This window comes from Myotis myotis, unplaced genomic scaffold (genome assembly GCF_014108235.1).
Source record: "Myotis myotis isolate mMyoMyo1 unplaced genomic scaffold, mMyoMyo1.p scaffold_m19_p_3, whole genome shotgun sequence".
In the NCBI taxonomy this organism is placed as follows: Eukaryota; Metazoa; Chordata; class Mammalia; order Chiroptera; family Vespertilionidae; genus Myotis; species Myotis myotis.
The window spans coordinates 55,937,705-55,957,079 of NW_023416335.1; the positions used below are offsets into that span (position 1 = coordinate 55,937,705).

The following is a 19,375-nucleotide window of genomic DNA, read 5'->3' on the forward strand; positions in this document are numbered from 1 at the left end:
CTTAATAGTAATGTGCCATTGGACAAGTTACTTAACCTCTCTGAGCCTCAGATTTCCCATTATGTCTGGACACCTTCATTTTATGGACTTGATAGTATTTTATCCTCATTACACAGTTGTGTGATTGCTGTGAGATTTACTAATGCTTGATACATAAAGTACCTAGTGTCAAGCCTGATGCATAAGAGGGAATCAAAAAAGTGTGCACATGTATATACATAATTTATAATAAAGATATATTTGGGCTGGACAAATGTCTATTGTAAATCTATGTTGGCAGGAAGACAATATGGTCATAGCTTTAAAATCATCATTGAAACAATGCTCAAAGCAGACAAAGCTTTCTGAATGGTAAGTCTTTTCCCTTTCAAAGTAATACCATATTTACCACCAGCTGGAGGGAGATAGCTAGTTGGGACTAAAATTAGTTACAAATTTATTGACTTCACTTGTGCATAAATAAATTTTATTTCAAATTGTTATTACATTTGTAAATGTGCAATCATACTATTCTGTGTTTATTTCAACTGACATGGTCTACATGCACCAGAAATCTCCCCACCACAAGCATCTATTTGGTTATAACAATGAAACCCTGCTTTCTCTTGCAAAGAGAATAGTGAAACAGCTCCAGCAAATATACACCCTCAAATATCCCAAGAGAATTTTTTTTTTCTATCTTCCTTGGTATTCTTCTCTAAACTTAGAAGTGAGTAGCAGACACCAGACATGTTTTCACCTGAAGAAAACATTTTACCTCTTCAGTATGTGGACAGTAGAAATGGTAGTGATGTTCCTGAAAATCTTTTGCTACCAATTTATGCTTCATAAATCTTACCAAAAATTAAGCCATGTAGTATAGTGTTTTAAAATGAAAGTATTCCCTTTTTAGATGGCCATTCACTTCCCAAACAGAGAATAGCGCTCTCTCTCTCTCTCTCTCTCTCTCTCTCTCTCTCTCTCTCTCTCTCTCTCCTCATCCACCCACTCCACATCCCCTTACCTTTCTTGTTCAGGACGGTTCTTTATCCAGCTATTATCCTGTAAGAAAGTCCTTCTTTTGTTCACCTCAAGAAAACCCTGTTGTCTCTGTGTTGTTCCCTGAGTAGAACTCTTCATAGCTATCAACAGAAAAATGAAAGAATGGACTTGAGTGTGTGTTTGTTAACCTAGAAATTTTGAAAGTCACATCTGATTGGCCAGCATCAACCTTCTAGGCTGGCAAGTCCAGTACTGTTTCAAAGTAGGATGTACCAGCAAGAAAAAACAAATCCCACACCCCATCATCAAAGATAACATGTAACTGCTCAGGTGCCAACTGAAACTGCCCATGCAGCTCATGAGGCCCAGTCTGGCACCCAGGAACATTGAACCATGGGCCTAGGATAAACAAAGGCAGGGCTTCGTGGGTGGCCATTTTACTTGAGAAAGAAATATGCTTCCGAAGTATGCATAGGACTATTTTAAAAGCTTTATGGTTATAAATAACTTACTTCTTTGATCTAATGGGAGCCAGAAGCATAGAAGGCCATACACAAAACAGAACATTTTTACTGATTTTATTTTTAAAAATTTCTGGATTGCATTTACATGAGTAAAAGCTGTTGCATTCTAACTTTTTTCTTCTGTCTAACTTTAGCAATGCTAATTAAATTAGATAGTTGTTTCTAAGCATTCAATCCTATATAATAAAGAGGTAATATGCAAATTAACCCTCACACTCTCACAAGATGGCTGCCTACGACCAGGCTGGCGGGGGTAGGGGGGTGGGGTTAGTGAGGGACGACCAAACGACTGAACAGCAGGTTGTGTGGGGTAACCAGGCCGGCAGGGGGGTTAGTGAGTGATGACCAAACGACTGAACAGCAGGCTGCGTGGGGCCTACCAGGCCAGCAGGGCAGTTAGTGAGAGACGACCAAATGACTGAACAGCAGGCTGCATGGAGTGACCAGGCTGGCGAGGGGACCATGAAGGGTGACCAAGCTGGCAGGGGGTGTAAATTGGGGGCAATCAGGCCAGCAGAAGGGGCAGTTAGGGGTGACCAGGCTGGTGGTTGGGGGGAGATAAGGGTGACCAGGCCGGTGGGGGGGGGGGCAGTTTGGGGCAATTAGGCTGGCAAGGAGGCAGTTGGAGGTGACCAGGTCAGCAGGGGTAGAACTAAAGAGTGACCAGGAAGGCAGGCAGGTGAGCGATTAGGAGACAGTGGTCTAGGATTGTGAGAGGGATGTCCGACTGTCGGTTTGGGCCCTATCCCTGGGATCAGGCCTAAACCGGCAGTCAGACATCCCCCAAGAGGTCCTGGATTGGAGAGGGTGCAGGCTGGATTGAGGGTCCCCCCCCACACACCATGCACAAATTTTGTGCACCAGGCCTCTAGTATCTGTATAAAATCATTAGGACCTGTGAGTTGTTTTCCCCAGATTTTTCAGTTTTCTGAGGAAGGGAAAAATCATCTACATACCGTTTCCTGTGGCAGATGTTTTTCTTAAGGAAACATTGGACATGCTGCCTTCCAGTACAGATCTAAAAGAAAAATGGGGGTGGGGAAAACACAACAATGAATCTAAGAATCTACAAGGGACTCTCCATTGCTAACAAAACATATTTCTTTTCTTTTCTTTTAAGTATTTTTTTTTTATTGATTTCAGAGAGGAAGGAAGAGGGAGAGGGAGAGAGAGATAGAAACATCAACGATGAGAGAGAATAATTGATTGGCTGGCTCCTGCATGCCCTTTACTGGGGATTGAACCTGCAACCTGGGCATGTGCCCTGACCGGGAATTGAACCGTGACCTCCCAGTTCATAGGTCTATGCTCAACCACTGAGCCATGCCTGCCGGGGCCAAGACACATTTTTCATTGGCACTGACAAAGTCACAGGATCTGATATAATGAATACATGACACAAAGTGCCCCCTAAGAGCCTGAGAGTTCATCTATTCCACTGTGTTCATTTTACAGATGAAGAAACTGAGACCCAGAGTGTTTAGTGTCCCCAATGTTATAGAAAAAGCAAGTGACTAAACTAGGCCATCAGTTAATCCAGGTATTCAATCAGTAAATGTGCATTGGATGGGGGGAGGATGAGGGACATCTGTAATACTGTCAATTATATATATATATATATATATATATATATATATATATATGAATGATAATGAAAAAAATTAAAAATATATAAATATGCACTCAATGCCTATGATATGCCAGGCACTGAGCCAGTAGTTGGAGGCGAAAGATGAGTTAGATACGTGGCTAGCCAGGCCAATAGAATGAGACGTGAACTGACAGCATGTTATGCCGAGTGCCCCAAGGAGGGCGCATGGCTCCTCTGAGGGAGCCAAGGTGAACCCAGGCAACTGGAGTGTGATGAAGAAGGAAGCAGCCAGGGCCATGGCAATCACAGAGCTGGAAACACTGATCATTTAGGTAACCACTGCTTGGGGAAGCCCCAAGTTTCTTAGCTATGACCAACCACCACTTCTAAGCTGTTAAGGGGTTAAGGCAAACCACAGTCCCAGTTTGCCTGGAATTGATTGGGTTCCCAGGCCTGTATTAGGCACTTTTGTGTGTGTGTGTGTGTGAGCCTCTTCCTTTTAAAAAAAAAACTTTTTCTGTAACATACATTTTTAAATTTAAACTGATAACATACAGGACATATCAGGTTTTTAGAGATTTTCTTTACACATATACACATGCACACATACACTTAAAATTATATTTATGACTATGTTAGTATAAAGATGAATAATTCATGCTGGCTACACTATTATATATTTTATTATTATTATTATTATTATTATTATTATTATTATATTTATTTACTTTTTCTTCTGCTGATAAAAGGAATAAAAATTAGAAGCTTTTTGCGGGCCCCTAAAAAAAATCACGGGCTCTAGGCACTGCCTTTTCTGTTTCATGGATAAGACCGCTCTAGGTTTCCACTAATGTGAGACTTTCAGTTTTAAAACTGGAAAATTCTTGGGCAGCCAGAGATGTCCGCTCGCCCCTGGTGCAGTGTTCTGCTTTTTGCAAAGTTCATCCAACTGGGCAGGGAATGCAATGCTGGAGGGGCATCAGCTCTCAGGGCAGAAGCACACCCCAGGCCCAGCTTTATCACATCCAAGTTCTGCAACTGAACCACTTTCTCTCCCTGGAAGATGGGGCTAATGACACCTGCCATCAACTACAGGTGGTTGTGATGAGCCAAGAGTAATGTACACAAAAAGCACTTTGTTAAACAACAAATGCTATTGGTACTCTTATCAGACAGCCGTTTATAGGTATAACTTGGGGTGTCTGAAAGCGCCCATCTTTTTATATTCCCAGAGCAGGTGCTCTCTAGGTGCTATTGTGGGCCGAACTGTGTCTTCTGAAGATCCATATATTGAAGCCCTAACTCTCATACCTCAGGATGTGAATGTATTTGGAGATAGTGTCTTTAAAGAGGTGATTATGTTAAACGAGGCCATGAGGCTAGGCCCTAATCCAGTCGTGGGCAAACTGGATCCGGCCCGTTTGAAATGAATAAAACTAAAAAAAAAAAACAGACCGTACCCTTTTATGTAATGATGTTTACTTTGAATTTATATTAGTTCACACAAACACTCCATCCATGCTTTTGTTCCGGCCCTCCGGTCCAGTTTAAGAACACATTGTGGCCCTCGAGTCAAAAAGTTTGCCCACCCCTCCCCTAATCCAATCTGGTTGGTATCCTTATAAGAGGAGGAAAATTGGACACACGAAGAGATACCAGAGATGTGTGTGCACAAAGAAAGGGCCATACAAGGACATAAAGAAACGGTGACCATCTATAAACAAAGGAAAAAGGTCTCACAAGAAACAAAACCTGACAACAAAACCTTGACCTTGGACTTCTGGTCTCTAAAACTGTGAGACTACAAATTTCTGGGGTTTAAGTTCCCCAGATTGTGTTATTTTGTTGTGGAAGCCCAAGAAAACTAATAAAGTTCTTCTGGGAAAAGTGATTAAAACATTTCTCAATACTAAGTCATTCCAAGAGCTTTGGATCACACTATCTCTGACCTGAGCCCTTGTGTCATTAATGTCCTACCACACAGGGCAATTGCTAATAATGTAAATACCTATTAGCTGAACACCTACTCTGAACAGGTTACCTCATAGGCATTGCCTCTCATCCTCGAATAAAGTCTGCAAGATAGTTATTATTACCGTCATCTCCCAGATAAGACAACCCAAGCTCAGGGAGAGTACGTACCTAACATGCCGAAGGTGATAAGAAGCAGAATCTAGTTTCTAAACCAAAGCCAAGTCCTTAGTCAGCAACCAGAAATAATGCTCATCATGAATATTTGCAAGTCCAGACAGGTGCCCTGGCATTAGAGTGAGAGAAGAAGGTAGACAGCAGGGGCCTGCCTGACTCTTGGCATCTCTCTCTGTGGAAGTCCCATGACTTCTGCCTCCAGTGCCCAGCAGCATGAGACCCAGAGCAGCCTCTCAACGAATCACTGCAGAGGACAAACCCTCACAGAGCAGCCTTCTCTGTGTTCTCCCTGATATTCTCTTGGCATATGTCCACGCAAACACTTGTACACAAATGGGCATAGCAGCAGCATTTAAAACAGCCAAAAACTGAAAACAGCCCAAATGCTCATCAAGGAATGAATAGATACATAAGTGTGGTATATCCATACAATGGACTATTACTGGGCAATAAAGAGGGAGTACTGATACATGTTACAATATGGATGTAGCTTGAAACATGTTAAGTGATGAAATAAGCCAGGCATTAAACTATGACATCTGTATGATTCTATATGGATGTTATTTTTAGATTTTCCTTGATATCCCATCTCAATTCTCCCTTTAGGCTCTGCTAGGTAAGGAGGAAAGTTCAGACAATACTAATACTTTCAATGACTTTATAGTTATTTACATTTTATCTCTTTGAGTTTCCAGAACAGTGTTTTAAGTGTGACATAATCCCTATTTTGCAGATACAGAAGCTTGAGTAGCTGATGACTGGCCAAACTGGGACTCAACCTAAAATTCTGTAGCTCAAGATTCATCATCTTTCCTCTATGTCAGGGACTCCAGATTGTCACCACTTCCTGCAGAGAGCTGTCTAGAGAAAAGCAGGTATCTCCTCTTCACATTTAGGGCCTGCTCTAGTCAGATCCAACATTCTATAAGAGGGTCTGGTATTTCCCTGCCTTTGGTAGCTAGGCATTCTCCAGAAGTCCTAGCTAAAAGGAATCAAATGAGATAAGACTTCCAAGCAATATCATGGCTGTTAACCTCCTTCTCCCTGCCAGTTACTAGCCTTGGGTATCCTATAAACACCTCACTAACTTCACCCAAGTCCTTGATGTATTTTCTAGGAAGAGTTACCAACAAACCCACTTGCTTTCCCCATTTTATCTTGTTGCCTCTTCCATGAAAGTGCCTTGGCGTTTTGACTTAACCCTTCCCTTCTCAGGAACTAGGATGCCCTGCAAAAGGTAGGAGCAGCCTCCATGGGACCATGGATTAACCACCAGGACTACAGTCACACACTAACAATGACAGAGCGGGAAATTAGAAGGAGTCTGGTTCCTTGACAGTATCTTAGAGCTGCCACAATAGCCCTGGATTATCTCTCTCTCTGCACTTCTTCTTGCAAGAGAAAAACAAAGCTGTTCAGGAGATTGTATTTCTATATTTCAGTTACTTAAGCCTAATAATGTTCTTTCTACCTGTTATGAGGCCATTGTGGAGCAAATAAAAGGTCTAAAAGCCCATGGTGATCTACAAAACATAAGATACTAGTGACTCTTTTATTAGTAAAATTAGAGGCTTGGTGCACAAATTTCATGCATGGGAGGGGGGAACCTCAGCCCAGCCTGCACCTTCTCCAATCCGGGGCATCCCTCTTGCAATCTGGGACCTCTGGATCCTAACAGCTCACCTGCCTGCCAGCCTGATCACCCCTAACCGCCTCTGCCTTGGCCCCCACGACTGTGGCTTTGTCTGGAAGGAGGACTGGATGACTGGAAGATGTCCGGTCAACCCCGTCTAATTAGCATATTACCCTTTTATTAGTATAGATATTATCCCTAGCAATATGTTTATTTGTTTGATGTTCCCATTAAGGTTCACTTGTTGAGTATCTATCATGCGTTTCAGATTGTGCCACAGCTTTATGCACATTATATATTTAATCATTCCAGATGAGTATTATTATAGTTAATTATAGGACCCAAAACTCAGAAAAGTTAAATAACCTGCCCAAGGTCATACAGTAAGTGGCAGAACCAGGAACCGTGACTGTAGCTCCATGGGCTCTTTTCAGAACACACATTATACGTCACTCAAAGTATCATGTGATATGCATGATACCAAACACTCAGGGAAATGTCCTGGAGTTCCAAAGGACGAAAGATAACGGGAGATCTAGGAATACATCCCAAGAAACCAGAAACACCAATCACAAAGGACATATGCACCCCTATGTTCATAGCAGCACAATTCACCATAGCTAAGATCTGGAAACAGCTTAAGTGCCCATCAGCAGATGAGCGGATTAGAAAACTGGGGTACATCTACACGATGGAATACTATGCTGCTGTAAAAGGAAGGAATTCCTACCATTTGCAACAGCATGGATGGACCTGGAGAGCATTATGCTAAGTGAAATAAGTCAGTCAGAGAAAGATAAATATCACATTATCTCACTCATTTGTGGACTGTAATGAGAAAAACCAGATGAACATAAACTGATGAACAAAACCAGATCCAGAGACAGAGAAGCATCGATTAGACTGTCAAACCTCAGAGGGAATTTAGGGGAGGGTGGGGGTAAGGAGGAGAGATCAACCAAAGGACTTGTATGCATGAATATAAGCATAACCAATGGACACAGACACCAAGGGGGTGAGGGCATGAGTGGGGGGGGGGAAGCGGGGACAAGGGGGGGAGGACACATAAGTAATATCTCAATAAATAAAGAAAATTTTAAAAGAAGGAAAGATAATGAGTGAGTAGCTAGAAGGAACAGCAGTAATGAATGACTGCTCCATCAACCCTGGACAGGTTTAACCTCAAGCCTTACCCCTCCCATGGCCACACTGAAGCCATGAGTAACCTGGCCCTAATCATTCCCTGGACCTATCTCCCCATTAGATAGCTGGATAACATTTTATACTCTTTCCTAGGCCCATGCTATTCATTTACAGAAGGTAAATGAGAAAGGAAACTAATGTGTTCTATGTTTAAGGTTATAATAGTTTAATAAGTATGCAGTAATTTTAATGCAAATGTCCAATATTGCGAGGAAATAATGTTTTTCATCAAATCTATGTGAATTTTCCTACATCTCCTGCATGTCCTCCTTCAGCCCCACCTGCTCTGCTTCTTTTTCCCCCTTAAAACCCATTGGCCATTTCACCCTAACCATCTCATGTCAACCCACTGGGTAGGTTTTAGAGACTCTAATCTAAAACTGCTAAAGTACAAGCCTCTATTTCATCACCTTCTAATTGCACAGAAATTTTACTGCAGTGGAACTCCTTTCATCTTGTCCAGAATACATAGCAATATTTTATACATGAATATTTCTTGTTATTAAAATATGTCTCTGTGAATAATGCCCTTATTAAAATAACCTTTTATAGCGTGCATTAGAGATTACAACCCTCTCAAATTGGTAGTATAAAAAATATATGCAACACAATATTAATTGTATATTGTTCTTTAAAGGAATTATTTATGTAGGGACTGAGGTTATCCTGAGTTTCAAATCCACTCAACACTCTTTCAGTCTCTATTCAGCCAACTGTACTCATATCTAAGTGCCATCATTCATTCTAATTAAGTTTTTAATTTCTCACTTTCTTAAGAAAGATGAAACTCCAATCTTGGCTCCTCTAAAAGCTGTTACCAGTACATATAACTAACAATGGCAGACACCAGCAACTGTATTTTAAATCTGGAATATTATGGGCAAAAATGTGTGAAAGCTGTGTGTCTATTATGCTGAGAACTACAAAAACCTTTTCCTGAGTTTAAAGCACTGAATACACAAGCTGGAAACTCTTATATGAAATCATGACATCACAGTTAATTAGGATAGAGGGGAAAAGGAACTTTTCAACTTCTGGCCCACTACCTACAGCTTCTGCCCAAAGACATCTGTCTTTAGGTTTTAGATGAAATCACTCATCTGAAATTCTCAATCACAAAACTAATAAACTTTCTTAGTGCTCTCTGGATGTATTTGAAGCTATCAAGCATCTCATTTCTTAAATTGCCTTCTTTTCAGCTTTTCTTTATCTCCTTATGATCTTTCTCAATTTATAGCACTTCCTTGGGACCACTTAGAACCATCAATCTGCTGTTCCCATAGCCTGATCCCAGCCTCATCTCCTCCTGTCCCAACTCCAAGAATTCCCCAGGCCATCTCCCAACTAAGTTACAATCTTATTCTTCATCTTTTGGGTCCTCTTGACACAAAGACTTTGTAGATTTCACTCTTCCCTTCCCACCCAAGAACAAAATGCCTCCTGATTTGCTTTATAATAATAACTTCACCATTCTCTGCTAACTTTCTCTTTTAAGAAAGATTATATGGGCAAAGAAACTGAAATTGGGTGGGGCAAAAAGAAAAGAGAATAGGAAAAGTAAGACAGAAAAGGAAAAACTGTGCAACAAAAATAAGTGAACAAAAATAGAGAATAAGAGAGGACCAAAAAACAAGACAACAAAAAGCATAAAAAAAGAATTCCATTCTGATGGCTGATATTTTGGATCATGTAATAGTTTTAGCTATTTGAGCCAAATTTTATATGTATTATTTCATTTAAGACTCACACAGTGCTTTAAGGGTGCCACTATTATTACTCTCATTGTATACTTATGTGAAAATTTATGACCAATAATTTCAATGAAGTCAGAGTCCTTTTGAAGAAGGCTAGGGAAGGAGTTGGAAGTGGATGAAACTAGTTCTTTCTGGAAAGAGGTTTTAGGATGAGTAGTTTGCCTAAGGTTACATAGCTTGTGCACCATTAGGATTCCAACTCAAATCAGCCTAACACCAAAGTTCCTGTTCCAAAGGCCCAGGAAGCAAAAAGGGGCCAACAAGTACAAAATTACCAGACTAAAAGACAGGGTGAGAAGAATATTTCCTTTATCGCAGACATCCGTGATGGACCTCCAGCAAGAGTGAGAGTTGGAGCAGACTTTCTTTGATCATTTCACCAAAGTCTTATGAGTTCAGCATAGGGTGATGACTGAATATTTTAACTGTTCCAAGCATTTCCAATCAATTTATCAAGCTTCTAAAATACTTATGTAAGTTGATATCTCAATGGAAAAGACCAAATATAAATAGTCACCTAGGGGAAATCTTTATAGTGATGGAAAGTATTAAAAAGCTAACATAGAATAAGAAATACAGCTAAAATGTCCAGAAAATGGCATATGTACCCACCATGGTGGTATTTACTGTGTGCATGAAAAAGTTTTGAGGGTTTCATGACCCAATAATGTTTCTATACCCACTAGTATTTAAATCTCAGAAATCGCTGGTAATAGGGAAAACTCCCTGGGAACTTGAAAAGCACAAATTTTATTAAACCATTTTCAATAGAAGAATAAGTGGGCCCCCAATAATCACCAACCAATAAACAGAAGCATTGTCTTCTAGAAGGCAAATAAAACCATCAAACAACTAATTATCACCTAAAAGAGCATGAAATATTATGTAAGGAGAAAACAAACAGAGCTTCATGAAGCATAAATGTCAACAAGCCCATTTAAATTAATGGGCTGTTTATTCTAAATATGCAGTGTGGCAGGAAACCAATCTTATCAGGCTGGTAGACAGATTTAGCCTGCTGCAATGGTTGTAAGTCAGCTATTTCTCAGACAGGGCCTCACAGTCTGATTTTAACATTGGGAAACTTGCTTACTGATGGTGAAACAGTTCAGAATGTAGCACAGATAAAATCTTTTAGCTAGTCAGAGATCTATATGCTACCAATTTTCTGAGTCTGATAACCACCAACCATAAAATTTTCTTACTGTTGGTTTTTATTTTTAATGTAAGACTCCCACCCACCCTTGTTTCTGCCACCTATCTTTTCTGCAGATGATAACATCAAGTATTCGCATAAAGTGTCCTACCCTCTGGGACAGTTAGCTGTTTTATTTTACAAAAACACTGGGTTAATATTTATTAATAAGAATGCTAGCTAATAAAAAATGACCTATCACCAGAGCCCCTCATAGGTTATTGTCAGTTCTAAATGAAAATATTTGTTAAATGAGTGCAAATGCAAATTTTGACCACAAACTAGGGCCAAAACCCCGTTAGTTGCCTTAAATATTTTATCATATTTCATATTCACAACAGCCCTGTCATGTGGTCATTCTTTATCCCAACTTCAGATATAATCTTTCTCAGAATATTAGTAATAATGCTTATTACAGAGAATATGGAAAATGCAAGAAACATAAAGGAAAAAATCAGGCACCTTTCATCATTGTTTATTTTTTTGATTTTTTGTTTTGTTTTGTTTTTGTTGTTGTTTTTTTGCCTATTAGATCCTACAGGTACACATTTTTCAGTGACACTTAAAAATAATTAAATAGCCCTGACTGGTTTGGCTCAGTGGATAGAGCATCAGCCTGCAGACTGAAGGGTCTCAGGTTCCATTCCAGTCAAGGGCATGTACCTTGGTTGCGGGCACATCCCCAGTAGTGGGTGTGCAGGAGGCAGCTGATCAATGTTTCTAAATCTCTTTCCCTCTCCCTTCCTCTCTGAAAAAAATCAAATATATATATATATATATATATATATATATATATATATATAAAATAATTATTTCTTCTGTGACTACAGAATATTTCATCTTATGGGCCTATTTATCAGGATAATGTAATTCCTCTATTTTTGCAATAAAATCATACAAAAGTCATTGAACACACCTCTAATTATTTTCTTTGAATGGATCCTTAAGTGTGTAATTATTTGCCAGGGGGTATAACTTTTAAAATGTTCTTCATTCCTATTGTCAAATTTCTTTCCATAAACCTTATAATAATTTATAATCCATTAGCAACATATGAGAGTCCATATAATTGCCAGCATTTAGAATGATCATTTATTAATCTCTTTAATAGTTTAAAAGATGTAAGTGTTATCATTTTGCTTCAGTTGCACATTTTCTAATTTTATTGGTTACTTCTTATTTTGTAAATTATCTATTGGTTATTATTATAGATTTCTTACTACTTTCTTATTTTCTTTATTTATCAAAAATATCCATGTTTTCCCAGTTTCTCACTAAGCTTCTAATTGTGATATTTTTATCAGTAGCTTTCTGGTTTTCATTCTATATCTTTCCCCTATTAACTCTTCCACTCATAAAAAATCCCTGTAGCCCATCCATGATCCTTCTCTCTGACCCCAAAATCCAAGCAATCACCAAGTCTACTACTCTACTTCTACATACTATTGATTGCATTTCTTTTTATTTCAAGATACCAATGATGCTCTCTTTCCATCAGGGTAAAACCCAAGTTGCTAATAAGGCTCACCAGTCCATACTCTCCAGCCTCATTTCTCCCCAGTCCCCTCCCCTCATTCAATTCTAACTTCATTCAGCTACAGTGAGTCGTTCCAGTTCCTTGAGGACTTCATCCTTTTTATCACCTTTAAGCTATTGTGCTCGCTCTATGCCTTGTGCCTAAAACATTCTTATTTCTGAGTTTTCTTCACTACTTAACTTCTTTTCAGGAAAGACTTCTATTTGAAGTCATGTATTAAATATCCTCCTGGAAACATTCAGTGACACCATCCCAATCTGCCCCACTACTTCTTCCCCAGGCTGAGTACTCAAAGAGTAAAGGATACTTCACTATAACATTGCCATACAGACTGTCTGTTTGTGTGGTTAAATATTCTTCCCCAACCCCCATCCCCACACACTTTAAGTCTTGACATCATAACCAAGATCATGTTCCCCACAGCTGCATTTCTAAAGCTTATTACAGCATCTGGCACATAATCAGTTATCCTATCTAATAATAGATAAACATGGTAATTGACCGTACCTTTGCAGCACCTCCCATTGGCTAATCAGCATGATATGCAAATTAACTGCCAACAAAGATGGTGGCTAATTTGCATACTGTAGGCAGGGTGGGACAGCATGAGTGTGAGCCGCCATCCAGGACCCGTGTGCGACCCCAGAAGCCGCCTGCCTGCCGCCCGTGATCGGATCCGATCCCAGGCCACAGGCGGGCCCCAGAAGCCCCAGAAGCCGCCTGCCTGCCCCCTGTGATGGATCTGATCCCGGGTCGCAGGCCGGCCCTAGAAGCCCCAGAAGCCACCTGATATGGCAGTAACTCTATCAGTAAGCACTCTGAAAGTCAGTGGCATAAATGCACCAATTAAAAGACAGATTATGAGGGTGAATCAAAAACAAAACCCACTTTAAATATAAAGACACATATAGATTAAAAGTAAATGAATTAAGCTGCAGCCTGTTTTGCTCAGTGGATAGAGCATTAGCCCATGGACTGAAGGGTCCCAGGTTCGATTCCAGTCAAGAGCATGTACCTCAGTTGCTGGCTTGATCCCCAGTCCCTATTAGACCATGTGTAGGAGGCAACCAATCAATGTGTCTCTCCCTTTCCCTTCACTCTCTCTAAAATTCAATGGAAAAATATCCTTGGGTGAAGATTAACAAAAACAAAGTTAATTGATTAAGTAACATTAAAGAGATTATAAGAAAAATATATTCCAAATGTTGTTAGTTGTATAATGGTTATGTTTAAATTATTAACACCTAAGAAATTGGGTGAAGGGTATATATAATATGCTGTAGTATTTTATAGGGTTTTTTTTACATGTATGAGATTATTTCAAATTAAAATATTAAAAATTAAAAATTAATAAAATATTAATTGAAATGTATCTGCATTACATGAAAAATCTCCTAATTGTTTCTAGCATAATTTATTAAATTGTGCTAAAATTTACAAGGGTTCAATTAAAAGATATCTTAATTCTAAATGATGTAATAGAAAATATATAATAGTGCAGTTATAAGCACTTACCTGAAAATAAAAATTTAAAGAAGTGAATTTAAAGAAGGAATTAGCCAAAGAAAATATATGCACAACCCATGCACACAGACAACAGTATGGTGATGGCCAGAGAGAAGTGGGGGGCAAGAGCTGGGTAGAGGGGGCAAAAGGGGGGAAATAGGGACATCCTATATAATAATAATAAAAGGCTAATATGCACATTGACTGAACGGCAGAATGACCGGTCGCTATGATGCGCACTGGCCACCAGGGGGCAGACTCTCAATGCAGGAGCAGCCCCCTGGTGGTCAGTGCACTTCCATATGGGGAGTGCCACTCAGCCAGAATCTGGCTCATGGCTGGCCAGTGCAGAGGTGGTGGCAGGAGCCTCTCCCACCTCCGTGGCAGCACTAAGAATGTCCAACTAATGGTTTAGACCTGATCCCTTGGGGGCCTAAGCCTTTAGTCAGACATCCCCCGAGGGCTCCCTGGCTGCCAGAAGGATGTCTGACTGCAAGCTTAGGCCTGATCCTCCGGGGAGTGGGCCTAAGTCGACAGGTGGACATCCCCCAAGGGGTCCTGGACTGCAAATGGGCACAGGCCAAGCTGAGGGATGCCCCCCCCCCGCCCGCCGAGTGCACAAATTTTTGTGCACCGAGCCTCTAGTCTATAATAATAAAAGTGTAATATGCAAAGTGACCGAACTGCCGAACAGTGGAACGACTATCCGGAGGACCATGCTATTACACCCACTGGCGCCAGTCCAGCCAAGGTGGGTGTAATGTGATTGGTCGGGGGAAGGGAGAAGAAGAGAGAGAAACATCAATGATGGGAGAGAATCATTGATCAGTTGCCTCCTGCATGCCCCACACTGGGGATCAAGCCTGCAACCCAGGCCTGTGCCCTTGACTAGAATCGAACCTGGGACCCTTCAGTCCATAGGCCAATGCTCTCTATCTACTGAGCCAAACAGGATAGAGCCTAAATTTTCTTTTTATCTGTTGGTGCTGTGAGATAAGCACAATCATACGAGTTACCCTTAACTAAAGTGGGGTCATAATTAAATCCACATTTATCAGGATTCCAGCCTCCTGCATTCTTCCAATGTGAATTCCTTTCAAGCTTTTAACTAATGACACAAGAGAGTACATGGGAAGGAGTAGGGAAGAAGGCAGGATTTTAGATGAGCAGTTTTCTGCAAAAACTTTTAACTAAAATTAGCTCTCAGTGTAGATGTGCCATGCTTATCTTGTGGCTTCTGTGCATTTTCTGGAACACTGCCATAGTCTCTCAGGATGTGTGTATCCCAGTTTAAAAAATGTGGTTTATAGTCACTACTTTGCCCCAAAAGGTTCCATATAAAGGAAACTTAATAACTTTTTAGGCCAGAGAAATTGGGTCTAGAAACACGGAATAAATTATTTAGATGCTTAGAGCTCTCAAGTATACAATTACAATGTGCACTTAGGACTATTAGTTCTCATGTCTAGAAGTAAGCCAGTTGTCTTTAATGGACAGCTATAAAGTGCACTCTTCCAATTAATGATTACAATAAAAGGATGATTTATATCTCTAAAAAATTTAACAACTAACATAAAATGCAAACCTAATGAATGTGTTTGTCATTTGACAAAGCATCCATTTGAGAAAAAATCTTTCCTAAATTCCAAAATCACATAGATTTTTACAACAGTAAGCTAAAAACACTTAAATACATTTGATAAAGAGTTTTAATAAAAAAGTGAACTTGAGCAATTATAGACAGGTACACAGCAATTAATACATGCAGCCCTTGTTTCAACATTCTCAGCAAGGGAAAAGAAATCAACAAATGACATATAAACAGGAAAAAGTCAACAGATAAGCCGTGTGAAACCAACAAAGATTTCCCTTGAACTTCCTCCTTAAAGAATGCTTCAAGTTAATGGTAAAATCATATGCGACATTATCAGTTAAATCATGTTTGCTTAAGTTAAGTGCTTGGTGAATTAAATGATTATATGCAGTTCACTCCACAGTATGAGTTCAGTCATTCAAAACATATCCTCTTTGTTTTGTTTACAAAGTCACCAGAAAAATAGATCTCTCAGGTATTTCCATCAAAATTCCTGTGGTTAATCAAAAACCTCCCAACAAACAAAAGTCCAGGACCACATAGCTTCACTGGAAAATTCTACAAAACTTTCAAAGAAGAATTAATATCAACCCTTTTCAAACTCTTTCAAAAAATAGAAAAGGAAGGAACTCTTTCAAACTCATTTTATAAGGCTAGAATTACCCTGATACCAAAACCAGACAAGGACACCACAAGAAAATAAAATTATAGATAAATAACCCTGTCCCTGAAGACATAAATGCAAAATCCTCAACAAAATATTAGCAAACCAAAATTAACAATACACTAAAGGGATCATATACCATGATGAAATGAGATTTATTCTAGGTATGCAAGGATGGTTCTACATTTTCAAATCAGTCAATGTGATATACCATATTAACAAAAAGAAGGATAAAAATCAGACGACTATCTCAATAGATGCAGAAAAAGTATTTGATAAAATTCAACGCCCACACGTGATAAAAACTCTCAACAAAGTGGGTACAGAAGGAGTGTACCTTAACATAATAAAGGATATATATGACAAACTATTAGCTTTCATCATACTCAAAGGTGAAAAGCTGAAAACCTTTCCTCTACAATCAGGGATAAGACACTCTCACCATTTTAATTCTCTATAGTATTAGAAGTCCTAAAAACAGCAACTAATCAAGAAAAAGAAATAAAAGGCATCCAAATTGGAAAGAAGTAAAACTGTCACTATTTGTAGAGGACATGATATTATATATAGAAAATCCAAAGACTCCATTAAAAAAAACTGTTAGAACTAACAAATTCAGTAAAGTTGGAGGATATAAAATCAATACACAAAAATTTGTTATGTGTCTACATACTAATAATGCACTATCAGGAAGAGAAATAAAGAAAATAATCTGGTTTATAATTACATCAAAAAGAATAAAATATCTAGGGATAAATGTAAGCAAGGAGGTGAAAACCCTGTATGAAAACTACAGTGGGGCCTTGACTTACGAGTTTAATTCATTCTGAGACCGAGTTCATTAAGGAGCTCGTTAACTCAAATTACTCTGTCAACTCAATGCAAAAAATCGGCCAAGAGACAGCTGGTATCTCAAAAAACTCGTTAGTCAGGATACTCATAAGTCAAGGCCCCACTGTGTAAGACATTAATAAAAGAGACTGAAAAAGATACAAATAAATGGAAAGATATTTATGTTCATGAATTGGAAGACTCAATATTGTTAAAATGTCCATACTACTCTAAGTAATCTACATTCCAATGAAATTTTTCAAAGAAATAGAACCAAAAATTCTAAAATAAATATGGTATCACAACAAACCCCAAATAGTCAAAATAATCTTGAGAAAGAAGAAGAAAGCTGGAGAAATTACTCCCTGATTTTAAACTATATTACAAAGCTATAGTTATTAAAACAGTATGATATTGGCATAGAAACAAACACACAGATCACTGGACCAGAACAGAGAGCCCAGAAATAAACCCATGCATAAATTATCCACTAATTTATGACAAAAGGGCCAAGATATGCAATGAGGAAGTATAGTATCTTCAATAAATGGGGTTGGGAAAACTGAACAGCCACATGCAAAAGAATGAAACTAGACCACTTCCTTATACCATTCACAAAAATTAACTCAAAATGGATCAAAGATTTGAATGTAACACCTGAAACCATAAAACTCTAGAAGAAAACATAGGTGGTAATCTCCTTGACTTAGGTCTTAGCGATGATTGTTTGAATCTGATATTAAAAGCAAAAAGAAACAAGTGGGACTACATTATGTGGGACGCGGCTACAGTGTTTTGGACAGGTTCAAGCCTCGGACTAATGAAAGGACTGGGTCCTCCCATTGCCACGTGCAAGTCCCAGCTGGAGGGCAGGGCCCTCTCAGCACAATTATAGCCAACAGCTATAGTTGTAAGCTTGAACCTATGGTCCAAACACGTAGCCCCACGTGCTTTGTGATAGAGTTCGGGTGCATGTAGTTAAGTGAGGTTGGAACTCACGAGAATGCTGTAAACAACGTGATCACGCCCCTACTTTGCCTCGTGGCATCTGCTATAAAATAAAAACACGGTTTGTGGGCGCTGTCTCCTCATCAGGGAGCAGCGTCCCACCGAGACCCAGCTTTCATTCTCTTGTCTGTCTTTTCTCAATCCTTTCACCACCACCACCCCCCGGACCCCTGAACCAGGGTCACTGAACCAGGCTGAGCTGGCATGGCACATAAGGCGCCCTGGGGCTGAGTATGCCATGGCCATGCCGGCTCCCTACAACATTAAACTAAAATGTTTCTTCATTATTTTTTTATTGATAAAGGTATTACATATGTGACCTTATCCTCCCACTGCCCCCCCCACCTCCTCGCTCCTACCCTCACCCCCCTAGTGTCTGTGTCCATTGGTTATGCTTATTAGTAAATGCATGCATACAAGTCCTTTGGTTGATCTCTCCTCCTTACTCCCACCCTCCCCTGCCTTCCCTCTGAGGTCTGACGGTCTGATCAATGCTTCTCTGTCTCTGAATCTGGTTTTGTTCATCAGTTTATGTTGTTCATTATATTCCACAAATGAGTGAGATAATGTGATATTTATCTTTCTTCAACTGACTTATTTCACTTAGCATAATGCTCTCCAGGTCCATCCATGCTGTTGCAAATGGTAGGAGTTCCTCCCTTTTTACAGCAGTGTAGTATTTCATTGTGTAGATGTACCACAGTTTTTTAATCCGCTCATCTGTTTACCTTATATCTGTTCGAATAGCTATCATCAAGAAGGTAAAAGACAATAGGTACTGGCAAGGATGTGATGAGCGGATTAAAAAACTGTGGTACATCTACACAATGGAATACTACACTGCCATCTGATGGGCACTTAAGCTGTTTCCAAATCTTAGCTATTGTAAATTGTGCTGCTATGAACATAGGGATACATATATCCTTTCCGGTTGGTGTTTCTAGTTTCTTGGGATATATTCCTAGAAGTGGGATCACTGGTCAAATCTTTTCATTGCAAAGGAGACCATCAACAAATTAAAAAGGCAACCTACTGAATGAGAGAAGATATTTTTAAATCATATACCAGAAAGTAGGTAACATCCAAAATATGTAGAGAACTCATAAAAATTAATAGAAAAGTATTTGATTTAAAAATGAGCAGGAGATCTGAATAAACATGTTTTCCAAAGACATACAGATCAAAAGAGGTGTTTAATATGCCTAA

At 39.4% G+C, this 19,375-nt stretch overlaps 1 protein-coding gene across 20 annotated transcripts in view; it reads right to left on the bottom strand.

The window, feature by feature from the left end:
• The window catches only part of SCEL (sciellin), a 108,122-nt gene that overhangs the window by 85,964 nt on the left and 2,783 nt on the right, over nucleotides 1-19,375 (bottom strand). For all 20 annotated transcript variants that reach the window (XM_036296533.1, XM_036296531.1, XM_036296530.1 and 17 more), the window contains exons 2-3: nucleotides 2,462-2,523; nucleotides 1,004-1,121 (exon numbers count right to left, since the gene is read on the bottom strand). In XM_036296533.1, coding sequence (XP_036152426.1) covers nucleotides 1,004-1,121; nucleotides 2,462-2,504 — 161 coding nt within the window. In that variant the 5' untranslated portion in view covers nucleotides 2,505-2,523. The remainder of the gene's footprint in view (nucleotides 1-1,003; nucleotides 1,122-2,461; nucleotides 2,524-19,375) is intronic.